At 49.6% G+C, this 17,761-nt stretch overlaps 1 protein-coding gene across 1 annotated transcript in view; it reads right to left on the bottom strand.

Annotated features, from left to right (window-relative positions):
* Nucleotides 1-5,306: 5,306 nt before the first annotated feature.
* Nucleotides 5,307-17,761, bottom strand: part of LOC129326102 (sulfotransferase 6B1-like) — a 36,550-nt gene continuing 24,095 nt past the window's right edge. The window contains exons 6-7 of the mRNA XM_054974234.1: nt 16,236-16,392; nt 5,307-5,937 (exon numbers count right to left, since the gene is read on the bottom strand). Of these exons, the coding sequence (XP_054830209.1) occupies nt 5,807-5,937; nt 16,236-16,392 (288 nt within the window). The 3' untranslated portion in view covers nt 5,307-5,806. The remainder of the gene's footprint in view (nt 5,938-16,235; nt 16,393-17,761) is intronic.

Below are 17,761 nucleotides of genomic sequence, written 5' to 3'. Positions count from 1 at the left end.
TGAATGCACCAGTGTGTCCTTAAGGCTATTGGTTCGTCTAAAGCCCACTACTGGCGGCTTCTCACATCCCGGGATGTTTTGAATAACATGCCAATTTCGTTTAATAATTTTAACAATGTCCATTGTCCAAGGAGTATAATCTAATGACCAATTAATACTCTCCTCCTTGGTCTTATGCTGTTTGGCAAAAAGCGCTTCTCTTTGTATATTGCCTGTTCTAATCTTTGCTTTGTCAATTACATGTTTAGGATAGCCCCAAGAAGCGAAAGCTTCCCCCATTCTCTCCACTTCCTCTCATTGGAAGAATTCCTCTTAATACAGAGAAACTGCCCGAAGGGGATATTGTTTCTCAACAAGCTTGTGTGAAAAGAATTGTAGTGCAGATAAGCACTCCTATCAGTGAGTTTACGGAACGGTGTGACTCCCAACACTCCAAAAAAATATTTATAAACCACTACATCTAAAAAGCTAACACAAGTTTCATGTATAGTTCCAGACAATTTAATGTTGACATCCACTGTGTTCATCCAGTCTATAAGCTGTAACTCGTAGTCCCGCCCATTTACCACAGCAAAAATATCGTCTATAAAAAGACAAAAAACCACTATCCTATTATGGAAAGGATTAACAGAGGGGTTGAGAAAAGCCGTTTGTTCTAAATGAGTCATAAACAGGTTGGCTATGCTGGGTGCCGCTGGGCACCCCATAGCCACCCCTTTTGTCTGATAATAAAACTGGCTATGGAATCTAAAATAATTCCTTTCTAGGATGATATCCAAAAGACTCAACAATAAATGAGAAGGAGGATTCAGTTCAGTTCTATTCATCAAATTAAATTCAATCACATTTCTGGCTGTTTCATGGGTGATGGAGGTATATAACGCTTCAACATCCAAGGTTAATAGGCAAGCTGATTCAGGTATAGATAGTGCTTCTACAGATTGAACAAAAGATGTCATATGATTAGAGATGGGCACAATCAGCATTACGATAGAAAAATACCCACAATAATTGAACAAAAGATGACATATGATTAGAGATGGGCACGATCGGCATTACGATAGAAAAATACCCACGATAATGGCGTTCGCGCTATCGGGACCTGGCGGATCGGTGCCATCCACAGCAACTGATCCAGCGTTCGGGGGGGGGGGCTTCATTGGGGCTTGATCGGAGCAATTGGTATCTGATCGGAGATCCAGTCACTCCGGCTCCAGTAATCTATTCCCCTGGCAACGGAGCCAGGGCAGAGTTTGCCCTCCTTCTGTCACCCTGGAAACCCGAATGGAAGCCCAGCTTGCCTTGATCAGCAGGACTTCCTTCCAACCATGGAGCAGCAACGCACTCACCACCAGTTCGGAGAGGACAGCCAGGGGAGGGAGGGGGAAGAACGTTTTTTGCTTTTTAAAAAAACGGGGCTTTGTAGGAGGAATGGCTGTTTTTCTGTCTGGCACTCTCTGTTTTTAACCTGCTTTTAAAACACTGTATTTTGTGGGAAAACCTCATTCACGGCTCTGTGTGTGTGTTTAACATATGCTTTTGGAAGACTGGCTGTTTGCTTTTAAAATTGGGTGGGGAGGAATGGAGGATTCTGTCCCTGCTTTTTTTAAAAAGCTGGCTGAAACGTTGAAGGGGTGTCTCTCTATATATATATTTGGAGAGGCACGGACTGGTTAAAAACTCCCCCCCCCTGTTCTAAGTGTGTGTGTGTGTGTGTGTGTGTGTGTGTGTGTGTGTGTGTGTGTGTGAACGTCCCCTCCCTGAGGGGAGGCAGCTCGTCGCCGGGTTAAAAACTTTCCCCCCCTCTGCTCTAAGTGTGTGTGAACGTTCCCTCCCTGAGGGGAGGCAGCTCGTCGCCGGGTTAAAAACTCCCCCCCTGCTCTAAGTGTGTGTGAACGTCCCCTCCTTGAGAGGAGGCGGCTCGTCGGCGGGTTAAAAACTCCCCCCCTCTGCTCTAAGTGTGTGTGTGTGTGTGTGTGTGTGTGAAAGTCCCCTCCCTGAGGGGAGGCAGCTCGTCGCCGCCTCCCCGTGCCCACCAGACCTGGCAGTCGCCACCACCACCCACCTTCCCACATAGCTGGGAACAGCGGGGCACCCCTCTGCTTTGGCCTCCCTGATCCCCGATCCACGGATCGGAAACGGGAGATGACCAGTGTGGATCGGTGATTTGGGGTTGTCACCGGCACCGATCCCCGATCAGCTTGATCGGTAATTTTTTTTGGATCGTGCTCACCTCTACATATGATGCTGAAGTCTGCACCATGGGTTGTAGTATATAATCCAGAAAAAAAGCTAAAGGCTCCAGTACTGAGCCTGATCCAGAAACAATAGGGTGGCTGGGGGGGGAGGACATTCTTGTAGATTTTAGGTAGTATATAAAAAACTGGAGTCCTAGGTGTCTCATATATTAAATGTTTCACAGTTTTTTCATCTAAGAGCAGAACCACAAGTGACAAAAGGCACAGGTTGGACACTTGTCAGCTTCCCTCAAGTTTTGATGGGAAATGTAGGCTGCTTGGCAGAATGTTGGACAAGTGACAGTTGAAAAGTCCATTGGACAGCAGACAGAGAGCCAAGCTGCAAGACTAGGATGCCTACATTTCCCATCAAAACTTGAGGGAAGCTGACAAGTGTCCAATCTGTGCCTTTTGTCACTTGTAGTTCTGCTCTAAGTCTCCAGCGATGAAAACCTCTTCCAATACCACCTTAATAACTCTCTGAATGTCAGGTAACGGGTCCTGGGCTATAGGCTTATAATTAGCCCTGTTACTAAGTTGTAAATCCACCTCCCTCAAGTAATCGGAAGTATTTAGCACCACAGTGCCACCGCCTTTATCCGCTGGTTTTAAAGTGATAGTGCTCTCTTTGCTAAGTGTTTTCATAGCCTGCCTTTCTGCCCTAGTCATGTTATTCCAAGGATTCCTGTGTGAAGTTTCTAGCCGTTCAATGTCATTACTGACTAATTTTTCAAAAGTTTCAATCAGACCATGAGAAACTCTTGGGACAAAAGTAGATCTATATCTAAGTCCTCCCATTCTCACCGGAGGCCTCTGATTCCCAAATAGGTTTTTTAATTTGATAAGACGTATTTGCTTGAAAAGATCCACCCTGGTACGAAAAGCATTATATGAAGCATTATATATGAAGCATTATATAACAGGGTTTGCAGGGATGAGATTGGAGTGCCCATGGCTACCAAACACCACCCCTCCCTCCTCCCTCCCCCCTGGTCTCTGGTCCCATGTAACCAATTGTAACCAATTTGGAGCTCCACAATTGGAAGGAAGACCTGCCCATCAAGCAAAGTTGGGCTTAGATTGGGGTTTCCAGGGCGACAGAAGGAGTGCAGACAGAGTTCAGGCAGTCACTGCCTCCGTTTCCAAGTGAATTAATTGAAGGTGCCTGACTGTCTGGCTTCACGAACAGCAGATGAACACAATGAACAAGGCTGGCGACGATCACTTGTTCATCTAGAATAAGGTCTCAGAAACAACTTGTTCACGAACCGCTGAACAGGCTGTTCATGGCTTTTTTTCATTCGTAATGCTGTTCATGCCCATGTCTACTCAAGATCCTTCCTATTATATACCAGAGCCTACATGGGGGGGGGGGCATGATTTGAGTTTGGAGGGGACTAAGGCACAGGCACACAGGGAGGGGGCTCTGTGTCATTTTCTTCACCTGAAAAGAAATATTGAATTTCATTGGATGAAATATATGTCATCTGATGGATTGCATATAAAAAGAACTAACATTGGGGCTACTATTAATTTTTAATTTTGTTAGTTCACTACTTATTTATTTCTATATAAAAGCCTTAAAATGCAGGAAAGGGGGAAAAAGAAGCAGGAACCGCAGCTGCTCCCCTTGCACATTGAAGTTACCAAAGTCAGCCTGCCAGGCTGCTACTTTTCTTCCAACCACTTGGGTGGATGCATGGGAGGGAGATGGCTGGCTGCAGCAGCAGTGAACCCTGAGGCAGCACCACAACAGCACTTCAAGCTGTGGAAGATGGTGGGAGCTACTACCCCCCCTCTTGTCTAAGCCAGGCAGGCAAGTGGATAGCCAGGGGAGGGGCAAGTGGCAGCAGTGCTGTTGCTGGTGGATGGGCAGCCAGCCAGGTAAGTTACTAGCCCCACAGACAAATGAGGGGAAAGGTTGGGAGGAAACAGAAAGGAAGAGAGACACAAAAGGGTGGAGGAGGGAGAAGGAGAGAAAGGCTGTGTGAGAGAGAGGTGGAGGAAGAAGGGAGGAAGCAAAGGTGGGTCCCTGCTTCCCAATAAGTCCTTGAGGGGGAAAGTGCTTGCAGAGCACTTTTTGGTTGTATGACTCCTGATCAAACTTATCCTCAATCCTATAGAAACTAAACAGCAGACCTCTGCTCTCTCCCCACCCTGTTTATTTTTCCTTTGTTTGCTTCTCAGCTTTTATGTTCCATGCCTTTGAAAGTTGAACAGATCAGCTTTTTTTGAAAAGGATTTTCCTATTCCTTAATAATATTCATCTACTGTTTATTTAGACTAATCCAAAAGACACAAATGAGTGTGCAAACTTTTGTGTTCTTTAAAACTCTTAATTAACATGGATGTTGCCCATCACTCAGTCCTGGTAAACACAGGTGATATGTGAGCATGTTCCGAATGGTTTGCAGGGTTATTTTGGTATGACGTTTGTGGGGATGAATACCCCTGGTGCATGATCCCTGCTCGCACCATGCTGAGCAATCAAGGATCACGTGAACATACAGTTGTCCCAAGTTTCTGGGAGAATCATGCACTTCACATCTGAAATATGTACCATCTCCAAGGCACAGCATGTGTATCTCTTGCTTAGTGTTGGCCTCCACCATCCCAAACTGCACCCCCACCTCCTCATGTGAACCAATTTTTTGTTGTTTGTTATGTCTTACTGTTTGAAATAAATGCTGACAGCCACATGGTATGTAGCAGAGGCAAAGACAGAAATGGATCTAAAATAAACAACAAGTCTTCTTTCAAACCAGATGTTAGCAGATTTGAGTACCACTTTGCCTTTAGTTTCTCATCTGAGAAGTATACCAAAACTTTGCTTCTGATCATGTTTCATTTGGGATGGGGTCAAATAGGCTCAGACAGCTGGACAACACAGTTGATTTATAAAATATTTTGTAAATATATTATATTCTAAAAATTGGGAAGCAGAGCAATCTTTATAAGATAGGACATTTTCAACTCAGGAATATATTTTGAAATAGTAATACTCAGCATTTGTTGGCCCTGAGATGTTTTAATTGTCCAGCAGGTGGAGATACAAAATAGATAAAGTAATATTTTGGAAAATGTTATTTATTTATTTTCTTTTGTGACCATTTATATTGTTTAACAGACCTTACTGTATGGCAGTGTTTAAAAAGTTTTCATTCAAAATCGACTTTAACAGCTTTAATGTACATGTAAATATATAGATACATAGATATATTCCTATGTGTGTGTTGGTATAGTCTGCCTGTCGTTCATTGCTTTAGCCTGCCTGTAATTTTTAAGGCTTGCATATGTAGAAAAGACTAATCAAAGTATAACCTAGGTTATATATCTGAAAGAATAATGTGGTATTTATTGAATAGAATTGGAGTATCCGTATATATGTGTAGCTTAATCATGGTAAAAGTTGTAATAGGAAAAACTATATATGATTTCTACTGCTCTTTCACATAAAGGAAAATTATGATTATTACTAAATGTGTTCAAAAAGCTCAATCTTGCTATCTTCTGATCATGTATGAACATTTATAAGTTCCCTCCCAAATGCTATCTCTCTTGCTCAGTCTTCAAGACTTGCAGTAAACATCATATTTTATCTTTTCTCCCACTTTGGTTGCTGCTAAACGCTCTTTAAATACTGTGTCCATTTCCTGATTGTTTTCTTCATTGAAAAGTGTCTTCCAGTCACTTACACCACCTGAAAATCAAGGAAATATATACATATATCAGAGTTACTGTAAAGATTTGTGAATTGATACATCTGAATAAAAAGCCATATATTTATTATAACAGATTAAGTGTCCACAGAAAGTCTGCCTATTATCCTTGGCTTGGTGAAAAAAGCAATAACAGATTGTACAAATTAAACATCAAAGACCCCAGATATGGTTTTGTTGATAAGAGTTCAAGCATGCATTGCCTGCATGCATTGCCAGGAAATAAAGTAACAGAGTTCAAACATCCCTACAACAGGAGTACATTAGAAATGTCAAATTTCACAAGGTTGCTGCTTAGATTTTAATTTCCTAATTTCGATTTTGCCCTTGGCTGCAAATCTTTATTTTTGTGCCATTTTGTTTCCTTATGTTGGATTTTATCGCCAAAACTGCATGTATTTTTCAATATTATTTATGGATCAATAACTCAGCATTATGTACAGACAAGCAGGGAACCACAGTGACTTGCATGGGTCATTCCATTTCCCCCTTGCCACTATTTCCTCTTTGCCTTATCTAGGGTTCCCAGGTCCCCCAGGGTCCAAACCAGGAAGACAGAGGGGGTTAGGGTGGGAAGCAGTGGAGTATTTACTCTCACATGGGCATGAAGCACACTTCCATGGTCCCCTGTGGCACCAGAAAATGCCATTTTCTGGTACAATGGTGAAGCAACAGGTCACTCCAAGGGGCAATACCTTAAACATTTCCCTCAAATACTAAGTTTGGGGGCAATGTTTAATGAATCACCCCTGGTGGGACCCATAGCTTTCCCATCATGCCAGAAAACGTTATTTTCCAGCCCCTTAGGGAAGCACATGCTTGCTTCTTGTGCGTGTCTCCCTCCATGTGTCTTCCCACTGTCAGGAGTAGGGAGGAGCTTCAGCAGGGGATCCTCCACCCCCAGTGGGGGGGGGGATTGCAGCCTTACCCTTATCTGAAATGTGCCATAGTCTCTTCCATTTTCTTGTTTTCTTCTCTCCCCACCCACAAATCAAAATTATCTTAATGTGCCCTCCTGTCTTCAGCTTCCCTTCTTTCACTCCTCCTGGCAGCCTCTCCCCAGAAAAACTCTGACCAAGTTGTATAGTACTGGCTGAGCCTCATCCTGTTGCATGGCAGGTAACCCACAAGGAATTGCAGGGGGCACCTCACTTTCCCCTGTATTCACCCCCCCCACACATGATTTCCTCTCTCTCTCCACCTGGCAACCCCAATATACTCATCTTTCTCTTCTTCATTCTTTTCTTTCCGCTCAACATCCAACATACCTTTTATTTGTCCTCCTATCTCTAGCTACATCTATTATTTATTTACTTAATTTGCATCCTGCTTTTCTTCACAGTGGGAATCCAAAGCAGCTTACATCATTTCCCCCTCTTCCATTTTATCTTCACAGCAATCCTGTGAGGCAGGTTAGGCTGAGAGCATGGAACTGGCCCAAAGTCACCCAGTGAGCTTCCCCTGTAGGCTTCCCCTGTAGGCATTTGAACTTGGGTCTCCCAGATTCTAGTCTGAAACTCTAACTACTACGACACACTGGCTTTTGTGGGATGGCTGCTTTTAAACAATAATAAGTAGCCAGTCCTGGGTGAATCATGCAAGTCACACGGTAGCAAGTCACCTGTTAGTTGCTTCCAGGTCTGGCCTTGCTGAGGCTTCCTTCAAGGACCAGAACATCCCTGTAAATGCCCCCCTTCTTTTACTGATAAAAACGAAGCCTTGAAGGCTGGCAATACAGTTGTGGTTGCATAGCAACCCCCACAATGGCCACTGAGAGGGTATTTTTTAAAGCTACAGGTTAAAGCTTCTATTACTTGAAGGGTTTTTTAACCTACCCTAATACATTTCATATTTTTTCCACACATTTGGGGCTTTTCTCAAGTTTATAGAAAGAACTGTCTTGTCTGTTCATGGCTCCAGAATTAAGTATATACAGATGGGGCCCTTGTTGCAGGTGGCGAGCAGGGATTCACAAGGAATTTGAACATAAGAACATAAGAACATAAGCAAAGCCATGTTGGATCAGGCCAGTGGCCCATCCAGTCCAACATTCTGTCACACACAGTGGCTAGAAATCCAGTGCCAGCTAAAGGACTGTCAGTGAGGCCAGGACACCAGAAGCCCTCCCACTGCCTTCCTTCCAGCACCAAGACAACAGAGCACCACCTCCCCACAAAGAGAATACTGTCAGGGCTTGCCACCGCTGCCACTGGGCGTGGCACTGGGCGGTCTGCTCCTGACGTCATAGGGGGGCCAGGGATTCTGCAGGACCCTGCTCTGTGGAAGGAGGGGCGGTATACCTCACCCAGACTCCCTCTCAGTCCACTCGCTGGCCTGCTCAACCTGGCCTGCTTACCCTCTGCGTCCTCTTTCACCTCCTCCTCCCAGAGCTCTCCTCCAAACCTCCACACTTGCATCGCACCGCTCTTGCTCCACATCATCACTCCCTACTCACACCCACCACCACAGGGCTCTTCCCAGCCAGCTTTTATAGGGCTTCCTTCTACTGTCCCACCCCTCTTCCAGCCTGGTCTTGGGCTGCACCAAGCAGTTGCAGCTGGGGTAGCTGATCTGGCCCCACTGACCAGCACCAGCTGTGCCTTGTTCCCTGGCTGCCCAGCCTCCCTGCCTTGGCTGATTGCTGCAGGCCTGTCCAGCTGCAGTCCCCTGGCTAGCAGCCCGGCCTGCCTGGCTGAGCTGATGGCTGAAGGTGGGTCCAGCTGCGGCTCCTTGGCTGGTTGCCCAGGGCTTCCTGCAGAGTGCCTCCAATAGCCCCACCTGGAGTGGCTTGGCTTTTGGCAACTCCTGGGCCAGGCTACTATTTTCTAGCTGGGGCGTGGCTTTGGGTTGTTGGGGCTGCTGCTGCTTCTCCTCCTCAGGTAAGGTTTTTGGGTGGGTGACTGCTGGGCCCCCAATCCCTCTGCCCTTGCCCCCTTCTGCCTTGCTTAGTCCCCTTTCCTTCCCCAGGGGAGTGGGACTCGCTGGCCTCCTTCTGTCTCCCCCTGCCTCCTGAGGCCCTGGGCCTTTGCCCCTTGCCCCTGGCACAGGCAGGTTCTGGCTCCATTTGCCCATGGGAGGGGTTGACCTGCTGTCCCCCGGCTGCCCCCTCTGCTTGCCAGTCAGACCGGTTGACCTACTGTCTGCTGGCTGACCAGTTGACCTGCTGGCTGCTGGCTGCCCCCTCTGTTTGCCCGTCGGCCCGGCTGACCTGCTATTCCCTCTTGTCAAGTCTGGGGGCTGGGGCTCAGACCCCGGACACACACCCCCACTTGGCTTTGAGTTGTGGGGGTCCGGTTCAGCCTCGAACATGCGGGACATGAAGTCCGCGTCCACATGCCGTGCCCCCTGGCGGTATTTGATGGTGAATTGGAAGGGTAGGAGGGAGAGGTACCACCGCAGCACCCTGGGGTTGTGTGCCTTCATGCGATGGAGCCACTGCAGGGGTGCATGGTCTGTCAGCAGTACAAAGGGGTTGTTGGCCAGGTAGTACTGCAGGGCCCCCACCGCCCACTTGACCGCTAGGGCCTCCCGCTCCACCGTGGCATAGCGCTTCTCGGCGGGCTGGAGCTTCCGGCTTAGGAACAGAATTGGGACATCCACGCCATCCCGCTCCTGGGTCAGCACAGCCCCAAGGCCGGTGTCCGAGGCGTCTGTGGCCAGTGTGAAGGGCTGGTCAAAGTCCGGGTTCCATAGGGCCGTGGCATTGGAGAGGGCTAACCGCAGGTCCTTAAAAGCTGCCTCTAGTTCTGGGGTCCACCGGACTTGGTTGGGCAGCCCCTTCCTTAAGCTGTCCGTCAGGGGCGCTGCTCGGGAGGCAAAGTGGGGGATGAACCGCCCGTAATACCCCAGCAGACCTAGGAATCGCCGAACCTGCTTCTTGGTCTTGGGCTGTGGGGCGTCGGCTATTGAGGCCACCTTGTCCGGTGGTGGCCTGACTCATCCTCCCCCGACCACAAAGCCCAGGTATTGGAGTTCCTGGAACCCCAGGTGGCTCTTTTTTGGGTTCGCCCTTAGTCCAGCTCGTTGGAGGGCCCTTAAGACGGCTTCCAGGTGTTGGAGGTGGGTGGGCCAGTCAGGGCTGAAGATAATAATATCATCAATGTACGCCATGGCGTACGCCCGGCACTCTCCCAGCACCTGGTCCACCAGCCGCTGAAAGGTGGCTGCTGCCCCATGCAGGCCAAACGGCATCTTCTTGAATTGGAAGAGGCCTTGGGGGGTGGCAAAGGCCGTCTTCTCCCGGTCCTCCAGCCGTACGGGCACCTGCCAGTAGCCCTTTGTTAAGTCCAGGGCCGACAGGTAGCGGGCGGACCCCAGGTGGTCCACCAGCACGTCTGCTCGGGGCATGGGGTAGGCGTCGAACTGGGCCACCTTATTCAGTTCACGATAGTCAATGCAAAACCGGGTGGTCCCATCTGGCTTGGGCACCAGGACTATCGGGCTCCTCCAGGCACTTCGTGAGGGTTCGATTACACCCAGCCGGAGCATCTCGTTTGTCTCCTTCTCCACTGCCTCCCACCGCTTCCTGGGGATGGGGCGCCAGGTAGCCCGGGCTGTCTGCCCCGGGCTGGTCGGGATGGCATGTTGAATCAGGCTGGTGCTGCCCGGCCTGCGGGAGAAGACCCCGGTAACCCGTGCACAGAGGTCTCGTAGCTGGGCCCGTTGAGCTGGATCGAGCTGGGGGTCTACCTTGGGCTCCTCGAACTCCGGGGCTTCGGAGGTCCATGGCAGCTCACTGTCAGGAAGCTCCAACGGGTCCTCGGCCACGCCACACTCCTCTTCTGGGCGCTCATGCCACCGCTTCAGGAGATTCACGTGCAGGGTCCTCCGCCGACGCCGGCCAACCCCACACTGGATTTCGTAAGTAGTGGGGCCCAGCACCCTCCGAATCGGGTAGGGGCCCCTCCATGGGTCCCCTTCCTCTCTAGGGAATACCGAGTGGTGCACCAGGACCTTCTCTCCCGCCTGGAAGGCCCTCATCCGTGCACCCCGGTCGTAGGTGGCTTTCTGCTTCGCCTGGGTGCGAGTCAGTCTGCGGTTCGCCTCGGCTTGAGACTGTTGCATCCGGTTACGGAGTTGGCTTATGTACTCCCGTGCGGTGGGCGCAGGGCTGCTGGCCTGGGGCGCCCAGCGTTCTGTCAGCCGGGAGAGCATCCCTCTTGGCTTGCGCCCATACAGCAGCTCGAACGGGCTGAAGCCAGTGGAGGCCTGTGGGGTCTCCCTGAGGGCAAACATGAGTGGGTCGATGTACAGGTCCCACTGATGAGGCTTCTCCCGTGTCATCTTCTTCAGGGCCTCTTTGATGGTCTGGTTCAGCCGCTCTGCCAAACCGTCTGTCTGAGGGTGGTAAGCCGAGGTGAACACCTGCCGGATCCCCAAACTCTGGCAGAGTTGGCGCATGGCGGTGGCACGGAACGGGCCTCCTCGATCTGTCAAGATTTCATCCGGCAGCCCCACCATCGCGAAGAACTTGGACAGTGCCCGGACCACCCCCGGGGTCTGCATGGTCCTCAGCGGGATGACCTCAGGGAACCGTGTGGCGTAGTCCACAATCACCAGGGCAAAGCGGTGGCCCCGGGGTGTGCGTGGCAGCGGTCCGATGAAGTCCATCGCGATGCGTTGGAAGGGCGTCCCCATGACGGGTAGTGGGGAGAGGGGGGCCTTCGGTGGGCGGCGGGCTGCCACCCGCTGGCAGGTGGGACACGAGCGGCAGTGGGCCTTCACGTCGGCATTCACGGAGGGCCAGTAGAACTGCTCAAGGATCTTCTTCAGGGTCTTGTGGTGCCCCAGATGCCCGGCCCACGCATGCTCATGGGCCGTGCGGAGGACTTCGGCCCGGTAGGCAGTCGGCACCAATAGCTGGCGGACCTCCCCCTGGCCACTTGGGGCGCGAGCTATGCGAACCCAAACCCCTCCTTGCTTCTCGATGCGCGGGAGCCGTTGGGACCTCCGCTCATCCTGCACTAGCTCCTCCTCACGAGCTGCCGTCTCTCGTAAGCGCTGCAAGGACTCATCTGCCCCTTGGGCGTCACAGAATGGGCGATCGGCCGGGGGCCCAGCTGGGTCTCCAGTCCGTGGTTCTGCCCCTGGTCTAGTAGAGGGACCCTCTCCAGGGTCGTCGGCCTCCTCCACTTGCAGAGCGGTGGCAACTTGGGGGTCTGTCAATTCCCCTGCTGCCTTCAGCCGAGACCCGGCTATCCCTGGGGTGTCTCCTCCCAATTTCTTCGCTGCCTGCTGGAGGAGCCTGAAGAACCCCGGGGCATCTCTTCCCAGCAGCATTGGCACGGGTAGGTGAGCTAACTGGGCAACTTCCATTTGGTGGCGGACCCCTAGGTACTCTATCGTGATTAGGGCCGTAGGGTATGGCTGGGTGCGGCCCATCACATCCGTCACCGGGATCCAGCGGTGCACTGGGGTAGCAGCTGGGAGGAGCTGGGGCCGAATTGCTGAGACTGCACTCCCAGTGTCTAACAGGGCTTGTAGGATCAGCCGGCCTATCTTCACGGTGGCGCATAGACTCTGCACCTGCTTGCCAGGCGGTGGGTTATTTTCCCAAATGAGGGCACAAACCCTTGGCAAGGCCTCCGTGAGCGCGTCGGCTTGCAACCGCAGCTCCGCTGTCTGTGCTAGTTCCACTGGAGCGGCTGGGTAGGCTGCCTCCAGCTTTCCCCACATCCTATCCTGGCGTTCCTCCAGCCACAGTCCAAGCTCCGCTGGGGTGGCGGCCTTGGGAGGCCGCCCCTTGACTGGCGCCTGCGTTGGAACGTCTCTCCCCGTACGGGCCACCAACTTGTCAGGGCTTGCCACCGCTGCCACTGGGCGTGGCACTGGGCGGTCTGCTCCTGACGTCATAGGGGGGCCAGGGATTCTGCAGGACCCTGCTCTGTGGAAGGAGGGGCGGTATACCTCACCCAGACTCCCTCTCAGTCCACTCGCTGGCCTGCTCAACCTGGCCTGCTTACCCTCTGCGTCCTCTTTCACCTCCTCCTCCCAGAGCTCTCCTCCAAACCTCCACACTTGCATCGCACCGCTCTTGCTCCACATCATCACTCCCTACTCACACCCACCACCACAGGGCTCTTCCCAGCCAGCTTTTATAGGGCTTCCTTCTACTGTCCCACCCCTCTTCCAGCCTGGTCTTGGGCTGCACCAAGCAGTTGCAGCTGGGGTAGCTGATCTGGCCCCACTGACCAGCACCAGCTGTGCCTTGTTCCCTGGCTGCCCAGCCTCCCTGCCTTGGCTGATTGCTGCAGGCCTGTCCAGCTGCAGTCCCCTGGCTAGCAGCCCGGCCTGCCTGGCTGAGCTGATGGCTGAAGGTGGGTCCAGCTGCGGCTCCTTGGCTGGTTGCCCAGGGCTTCCTGCAGAGTGCCTCCAATAGCCCCACCTGGAGTGGCTTGGCTTTTGGCAACTCCTGGGCCAGGCTACTATTTTCTAGCTGGGGCGTGGCTTTGGGTTGTTGGGGCTGCTGCTGCTTCTCCTCCTCAGGTAAGGTTTTTGGGTGGGTGACTGCTGGGCCCCCAATCCCTCTGCCCTTGCCCCCTTCTGCCTTGCTTAGTCCCCTTTCCTTCCCCAGGGGAGTGGGACTCGCTGGCCTCCTTCTGTCTCCCCCTGCCTCCTGAGGCCCTGGGCCTTTGCCCCTTGCCCCTGGCACAGGCAGGTTCTGGCTCCATTTGCCCATGGGAGGGGTTGACCTGCTGTCCCCCGGCTGCCCCCTCTGCTTGCCAGTCAGACCGGTTGACCTACTGTCTGCTGGCTGACCAGTTGACCTGCTGGCTGCTGGCTGCCCCCTCTGTTTGCCCGTCGGCCCGGCTGACCTGCTATTCCCTCTTGTCAAGTCTGGGGGCTGGGGCTCAGACCCCGGACACATACCATCTATCTCCTGTGGCTAATAGCCACTGATGGACCTCTGCTCCATATATTTGTCCAGTCCCCTCTTGAAGCTGGCAATGCTTGTAGCTGCCACCACCTCCTGTGGCAACGAATTCCATGTGTTTATCACCCTTTGTGTAAAGTAGTATTTTCTTCTATCTGTTCTAACCCGACTGCTCAATAATTTCATAGAGTGCCCACGAGTTCTTGTATTGTGAGAAAGGGAGAAAAACACATCTTTCTCTACCTTCTCTAACCCGTGCATTATCTTGTAAACCTCTATCATGTCTCCCCTCAGTCGTCTTTTCTCCAGGCTAAAGAGCCCCAAGCGCCTCAATCTTTCCTCATAGGGAAAGTGTTCCAACCCTTTAATCATTTTAGTTGCCCTTCTCTGTACTTTTTCCAGTGCTATGATATCTTTTTTAAGGTGTGGCGACCAGAACTGTACACAGTACTCCAAATGAGGCCTCACCATTGATTTATACAGAGGCATTATGATACCGGCTGATTTGTTTTCAATCCCTTTCCTAATAACCCCTAGCATAGCATTAGCTTTTTTTATGGCAGTCGCACACTGTGCTGACGTTTTTAGTGAGTTATCTATCATGACTCCAAGATCTCTCTCTTGGTCAGTCTCCGCCAGTTCAGACCCCATCAACTTGTATTTATATTTTGGATTTTTGGTTCCAATGTGCATTACTTTGCACTTGGCTAGATAGATCCTATTCCCCCAGCCTTTGCCTCCTCCCCATTCCTGCCGTTCATTCATTTTCTCTCTCTCTCTCTCTCTCTCTCTCTCTCTCTCTCTCTCTCTCTCTCTCTCTCTCTCTCGCAGTCTTTCTGTCTCATGTTCTCTCTCCCTCCAACACCTATTTCTCCCTCATCCAATACCTACATTTATTCTTTCTCTCTTTCTTTATCCCCCACCCCATCAATCTCTCTCCCTCTCCCAACACTCTCTCTCTCTTCCAATATTTACTGGTACGCTCCCTCTTTCTCACTTGCTTCCTCTCTTTTCCCCCATCACTCACCCCATCACTATTCCTCTTCCTATTTGTCCCTCCACAATGCATACTGTTAGTCTTTCTCTCATTGTTCCTCCCCTCACCAATGACTGTCACAGTCTTTCACATACAGATTCTCTCTCTCTTTCTCCATCCTTCCATTGCGCTCTCTCTTTCTTTCACACTGACAGAGCTGCTTCCAGCTCCTCCTCCCCTGCCCACAGCACCACCACTGGAGAGCCAGTGATGGTGAGACTCATGGTAGCAGCAATTCCTTCCACTGCCACTTGGAGTGCTGCTGTTAGAGGGGCAGCAGTGGCTGACCTGGTAGCACTAGCAATCCACCCTCCACCCCCCATCGCCATAGTGTTAGTCTGGCAACTGCAGCAAAAATTCCTTCTCTCCCCACCTGCAGCACTTCTGCCAGAGAGGTAGCAATGGCAGGTCTGGTGGCAGCAGTTCCTCCCCCTCCACACACACACACCTTCAGCTCCAGCAGCAGTTACCCCTCACACATGAGACGCAGCAATGGGGGGAGGCATTGTCAGCAGCATTCCGTAAAAGCACAGAGAAACTCCTGGGCGGGAGGTTAATCCCCTTCAGTTTTCAGATTTTTCTTTAAACCTGCTGCGGGGGGGGGGGGTCCCCAAGTTTGCAGGAAAATGTCCCTTCTTTCTATCTAATCCCAGTCCACAGATTTAAGTATTTGCGGATAAGGCCAGGGTGAGAAAAGCTATATTGATAATATATTCCTCCATGTTAAGAAACAAGTAACAGCAATAAAAATGAACATTCCATAATGCCATTGTATGTGAACACACACACACACACCCCGAAGGTGCATATTTATCTATCCTTAATGCATGTCCGGTAATAATAGACATGTGTACATAATTAAAATAGAATTGAACATGAAGCCGTGCTCTTTTTTTATAACGCTGACATGTTGCTGCTTTTTGAAAATATATAATTTTCATCCTTTATTTAAAGGATTCATATAGCATTGCATATGCCAGACTTTTCCTTCTTTCTGATGGGCATAGAAAGAGTATCTGCTGTGTTTTCCTTTTCACAAAGAGTCGCTTGTAATAAATACGCCCTTTATCTTTGTGACCTTTTCCATTTTTCCTAATTCTTTGAAGGAGTTGTGCTCCTTTGGTATATACGTATAATACTACACACACACCATTAGCAGGAGGATTTTATAGGGTCTTCTCTAATTTCTAAGTAATCCTTTATTTTTACACAATTTTAAAAAGTTCAAAAGCTATTTATTCTGGTTTCTAATGAAAAGTCCTCCTGGTTACCCTGCCAAATCCAGCAGAGGAGTTGAGATACCATCTTATGCCAGTAAAATGAGTTTGGGAGATTTTCCACTTGTTTCAGCAGCACTTTCAGAAAATTACCTTTACGGAAAAGGACATCTCCAAATTCACCATGAGTTGTTTTGGATTTCTCCTTCATAGACTTGAAAGTACTCCTCTCTGCAACACCATGAATATCTTCATCATTTAGGTTCAGGTCTAAGAATTCAGCTATCTGTTTGGCTCCTGCAGCTGTGTTCTGCAGTAAGAAAAGTAAAGCAATATTTATAATCAGGTTATGTATTTGTTGAAGTAAGCTATGTCGTATGCAAATTTATATTCCAACAAAAGAAAAATATGGCTTGCTTAGTGAAGATGCTGCTGCAATATTTGTTGGGTCCATCTGTGACAGCTGTGCTAATTAATTAAGTTTGAAGATATCCGTTGGGGAACTTTAGGCTGTCGTCATGGCCTGCAGCACAGTTTGACTAAAGCAGACAGGCAGACATTCATAGATACTGTAAGAACGTAAGAACAGCCATGGTAGATTAGACCAATGGCCCAACTAGCATCCTTTTCCTAATAGTAATGAGATGGCAGCTAGAGGAAAGCTCACAAGCAGGGCCCATCTTCAGTAGCCTGCACCTGCTAATTGCTGCCCCACGTATGATGATTTAGCATCATGGGAGAGGGAGGAAACTTTTCTCTGTACTCCCTCTGTCTACAGGATGAATAATTGTGTAGACCTTTATAATATCACCCCTCAGTCACCTTTTTTCTTAAACTAAAAAAACCCAGATGCTTTAGTTTTGCCTTGTCAGGCAAACGATCTAGCCCTATGATCACTTTGGTTACCCTTTTCAGCGTTTTTTGAGCTCTTCAATATTTTTTTTTGAGATGTAGTAACCAGAATTGCACATTGTATGAGGTTAAACCACTGACTTGGATAATGGCTTTATTTTCAGTACTTTCCTGATGGGGCCTTAAAACAGAATTTGCCTTTTTGGAATCACCGCACCTTGAGTTAATATTTTCAGCAAGCTGTCTGCCATAAGCCCAAGGTCTCTTCCTTGTGCCATCATGATCCACCTTGAATCCCAGAGAGAACAGCAAACTATAAATGACAGGAGATCAGGCCCTATCAGTGTATATGTGAAATTAGGAAAACATTTTGCCCTGAAACGCATCACAGATCAGCCATGAAGGTCAGTGGGTAATTTTGAGCTTGTTACCTTCTCTTTGCATAACCTCTCTCATAGTTGTTGTAAAATGAAAAAAAATAATACTGGTCTAAACTCCTTGCACCAAGAGTAACAAATATCATTACTTCATTAACTTCAGAGAGTCACTTAATTTGGGGTTAGGTAGACTAATCTTGCCAGTAAAATGCTTCAGTTATCCTATCTACATTTATTAGTTTAATTGTACCAAAAGTAGCTTGATCTACATGTATCCACCAGAGAGTTTCTGTAGACAGAAGGATATCTGCTTGTAGAACATGACTTTCTCACTTACCTCTCCTGCTGCAGCCCAATATGACCCTGAAATGCTATTGGGGGGGGCAGAGGGCCCCTAGGAACATTGTTTCTGGGATCAGGAGGCAAGAAAGTTGTGCTCTTCTATACACC

This window comes from Eublepharis macularius, chromosome 1 (assembly GCF_028583425.1).
Source record: "Eublepharis macularius isolate TG4126 chromosome 1, MPM_Emac_v1.0, whole genome shotgun sequence".
In the NCBI taxonomy this organism is placed as follows: domain Eukaryota; kingdom Metazoa; phylum Chordata; class Lepidosauria; order Squamata; family Eublepharidae; genus Eublepharis; species Eublepharis macularius.
The sequence above is the reverse complement of the archived record's forward strand: the minus strand, read 5'-3'. Positions and strand labels throughout refer to the sequence as shown.